The following is a 3,225-nucleotide window of genomic DNA, read 5'->3' as shown; positions in this document are numbered from 1 at the left end:
GCGCCGGCGAGCTCTACTCCTCTGGCGCCATCGTAAGCCGTGTTCGTGCCACCGGCGGCGACGGCGATCGCAGGAGTGGAGGGGTGTGATGCGTGTGCGTGGCGGTTGAGACGTGCCAGTCACGGGCCGACGGTAGCAGCGTGATCCGCTGGGGAGCAATCAAGCACCAAATCGAGCTTTTAATGCTAGATTAGCTAGGTAGTACCATGGCTACTACCAGTCTACCACTACTATAGTAGTATCATAAACAGGTCAAACTTTTAGGTACGTTCAGGATGACACTAGCACACTGGCCGGGCGACCCCTTTTCACAAACAAACTAGATAAGCCTAACGAACTATCGCAGCTGCTAGTGCCATCGGTTGATTGGCACCATCATCAACCAGGGAAATCTTGCACCAAATCGTGCTTACACAAGCGCTAATTACACCCCCAAATCGGCTAACTACAATCACACGAACAAATAATTGGAACGCGTAGCTCGACGCACGCCACGATCGAGGTTGCAACAGATGTTTATTTACAGTAGTGCTCTATACTGTGACCGCCATTAACGCGGTGCGTGAAGAAGCTCGTGCTGCTGCTCAGTAGCCCCAGAGCTGCTCGTGCTCGAATCGTTGGCCGGAGGAGGAGGAGATCTCGGGGTGCGCGTCGGAGGTCAGCCCGGTGTCCTGCGACGCGCTCAGCCGCTCCCGCTCGCCGCCCCACTTGTGCTGCTGCTGCTTGGGCATGTCCGGGAGGCTGCCGCCGCCGGCGCCGTACCCGCTGCTCTCCAGGAGCTGCACCAGGCTCACGCCGCCGTGGTGCAGCGACCCGTACTGCGCGAAGCTGGACAGGAACGGGGAGGAGGAGGCGAGGCCGAGGTGGTCCGTGGCAGAGGCGGCGGCTTGCGGCGCCGCCGTCTGGTTGAAGAACTGGCCCTCCAGCGCGTTGGAGAAGCAGGTCACGTGTGCCGCGGCTGGGTTGCCTACGGCGGCGGCGGCGGACATGTCCATCAGCGGAAGGAGGTGGGAGATGGCTGCCACGTCGTCCATCTCCATGGCGCCCCGTTTGGGTGCTGGCGCCACACCTACGACAAGGCTCTTCTTGAACACCCTGCACAGAACCCACTCGTTCTGCACGCCCACGAAAACAGGAGAGTACCAAATAAAGTTAGCAAACGCGACCACTGTGATTGACCGATCGGTGGACGCGAGCTATGCGCAGACGCATGCTGGCAATCCAAGAAGAAGCAACCTTGGACGATGCAGCATTGGGCATGGCGGCGCCGGGGAGCTTGCCGTGGAGGCGGTACTCGTGCATGACCCAGCCGGACTTCTCGCCCTTGGGCGCCCTCCCCGTGTAGAAGACGAGCGTCTTCTTGGAGCCGACGAGGGCCTTGCCCCTGAAGATGTCCTTGTCCTTGCCCGTGGCCTTCCAGTACCCGGCCTCCGTGGCCCGGTTCGTCCTCAGCCCCGTCGGGTACTTGCGGTCCTTGAGGCAGAAGAAGTACCACTCCTTCTCCCCCATCTTCGCCAGCGCTGCTCGACGACGACACAGTTGTTAGCATGCATGCCCGGCGTTGCGCGCATGGAGGCGGCGGCGGTGGACGGAGATCTGCAGGGTACGGTGCTTACACGGCAGGTCCCAAGGTTCGGACTTGTTGAGGTCGGCCTCGCCGACGGCGAGCGCGGCGAAGCGGGTGTCGGCGATCTTGCGGGCGAGGTAGTGCGTGATGAGCTCCTCGTCGGTGGGGTGGAAGCGGAAGCCCGGGGGCAACTCCATGGGCCGGTGCAACTCCTGCTCCATCGCCGAGCTGGCGTCCATCCCTGCTGCTGCGCCAAACGCCGCCGCTGTCCTGAGCCATTTATACATGGGAAATTCGCGTAAGAACGGGCACTGCGGCAGGTGATCATTCAGAGACGAGGTATCAGCCGAAAACTCCAGTACTAATCAAAATCCAAAACACCACTTGAACAAAAAACAAATCGGCAAACAAGGCATCATCCATAGCACAACACCTCTGAAACAAAACAGATGGGCAGAGCGTAAAAAATGGATGGAAAAGTACGTGGGAGGGCAATCATCTGAAAGAAAAAGAATCTGAACTTTTAATAGGTGCAAGTAGAAGCATCACTTGATATGTTGATAGAACACTGGAGAAGTTCTTAGAGGAGAAAGAAAATATTTTCAGAGCAAGGGGCAGTAGCATATTGAGGGGAGAGAGGGGGAGAGAAGGGGATGTGGCAATAATCCAATTACCTGTTGGAGCAGGCTCGGATTCAGGGTGACCAAGCGATCAAGGGAAAATAATCTGAGAGGGAGGCGGCCCGGTTTAAATACTGGAACGGCACGGCGTCCTTTTAGTAGAAAGAGACGTGGCGCCAAGGAACTCCTAGAAAGCCTATTCTTTTTAAGAAGAAATGAAACAAATTGCATTAGTCATTGCTAAATTGCTGGTGCCAATCCTTGCTAAAAAAAGGTTCACTTGTAGCAAAGAGTACGTAAGCCAAGGTCCTTCACTGTTACCAGTTAGTTACAGGCTTACAGCCTTATTACAGAGGGCTCGATGCACCAATCAGACCAAAAAATGTTTTACCCTGACGGCTTGACCACTCTGAATACACTGTTGAGCTGTTCTGCACCCCGCTGAATGACTGCTACAGAAAACGATGCCTCCTAAATGCACCAACTGCGCCATCATTCGTGCGCATGAGCACATCACAACTTCATAAACCCCCGGGAAATTAACCATCGAAAGCGACCTGACTGACAAAATCCTTTCTGCGCCCTGCTGGCAAACTCGCCGAGAGCACGCAAGGGAAATAACACGCCAGATTCAGCGCTAGCACTAACCGAAACGCGTACTCTGATCTAGCATTAGCTTCGTGCCAAGAACCGACTACCGTTCCACACACACAACCACTGAACTACTGACAAAAACGAGGGCGCGGCGAGCGGAGTCCAGCTCGATCGGTCTCCCCCAATGCAAGACGCCAATCGACCCAACCGGCGGCGAGGAACCCTAGCTCAGAGACAGCGCAACGCGGCAGAAGCAGCAGCGGCAGCTAGCTGAGCTGGTCGATGAGGAGTGTGGCCGGTCGAGTGGATGATCCCCGACGATGATCGCAGCAGCATCCTCCGCACGCGAATGCATCCAAGGAAACCGAGAATCCCAACCCAATCATGCGCTCGTCCGTTTCCCAGAGGCCGCGCCTGCTCAGAATTGCAGAGACCCCGCCGTCT

The 3,225-nt window shown here is 56.6% G+C and overlaps 1 protein-coding gene across 2 annotated transcripts; it reads right to left on the bottom strand.

Annotated features, from left to right (window-relative positions):
- Positions 1-236: 236 nt before the first annotated feature.
- LOC120642304 (NAC domain-containing protein 92-like) lies at positions 237-2,385 on the bottom strand. Of its 2 annotated transcripts, XM_039918764.1 has the most exons (4): positions 2,242-2,385; positions 1,617-1,837; positions 1,237-1,520; positions 237-1,115 (listed from the first exon to the last, which is right to left on the bottom strand). In XM_039918764.1, exons 2-4 carry the CDS (start codon positions 1,804-1,806, stop codon positions 585-587), a joined length of 1,005 nt encoding a protein of 334 aa, XP_039774698.1. In that variant the 5' UTR covers positions 1,807-1,837; positions 2,242-2,385; the 3' UTR covers positions 237-584. The 2 variants fall into 2 exon arrangements, with proteins under 2 accessions (XP_039774698.1, XP_039774697.1); XM_039918763.1 differs by lacking the exon at positions 2,242-2,385 and having other exon boundaries at positions 1,617-2,231.
- Between the last annotated feature and the right edge of the window lie 840 nt (positions 2,386-3,225).

Source organism: Panicum virgatum, chromosome 7K, assembly GCF_016808335.1.
Source record: "Panicum virgatum strain AP13 chromosome 7K, P.virgatum_v5, whole genome shotgun sequence".
In the NCBI taxonomy this organism is placed as follows: Eukaryota; Viridiplantae; Streptophyta; class Magnoliopsida; order Poales; family Poaceae; genus Panicum; species Panicum virgatum.
Note: the sequence above shows the minus strand (reverse complement) of the source record. Positions and strands in the feature narration are given on the sequence as shown.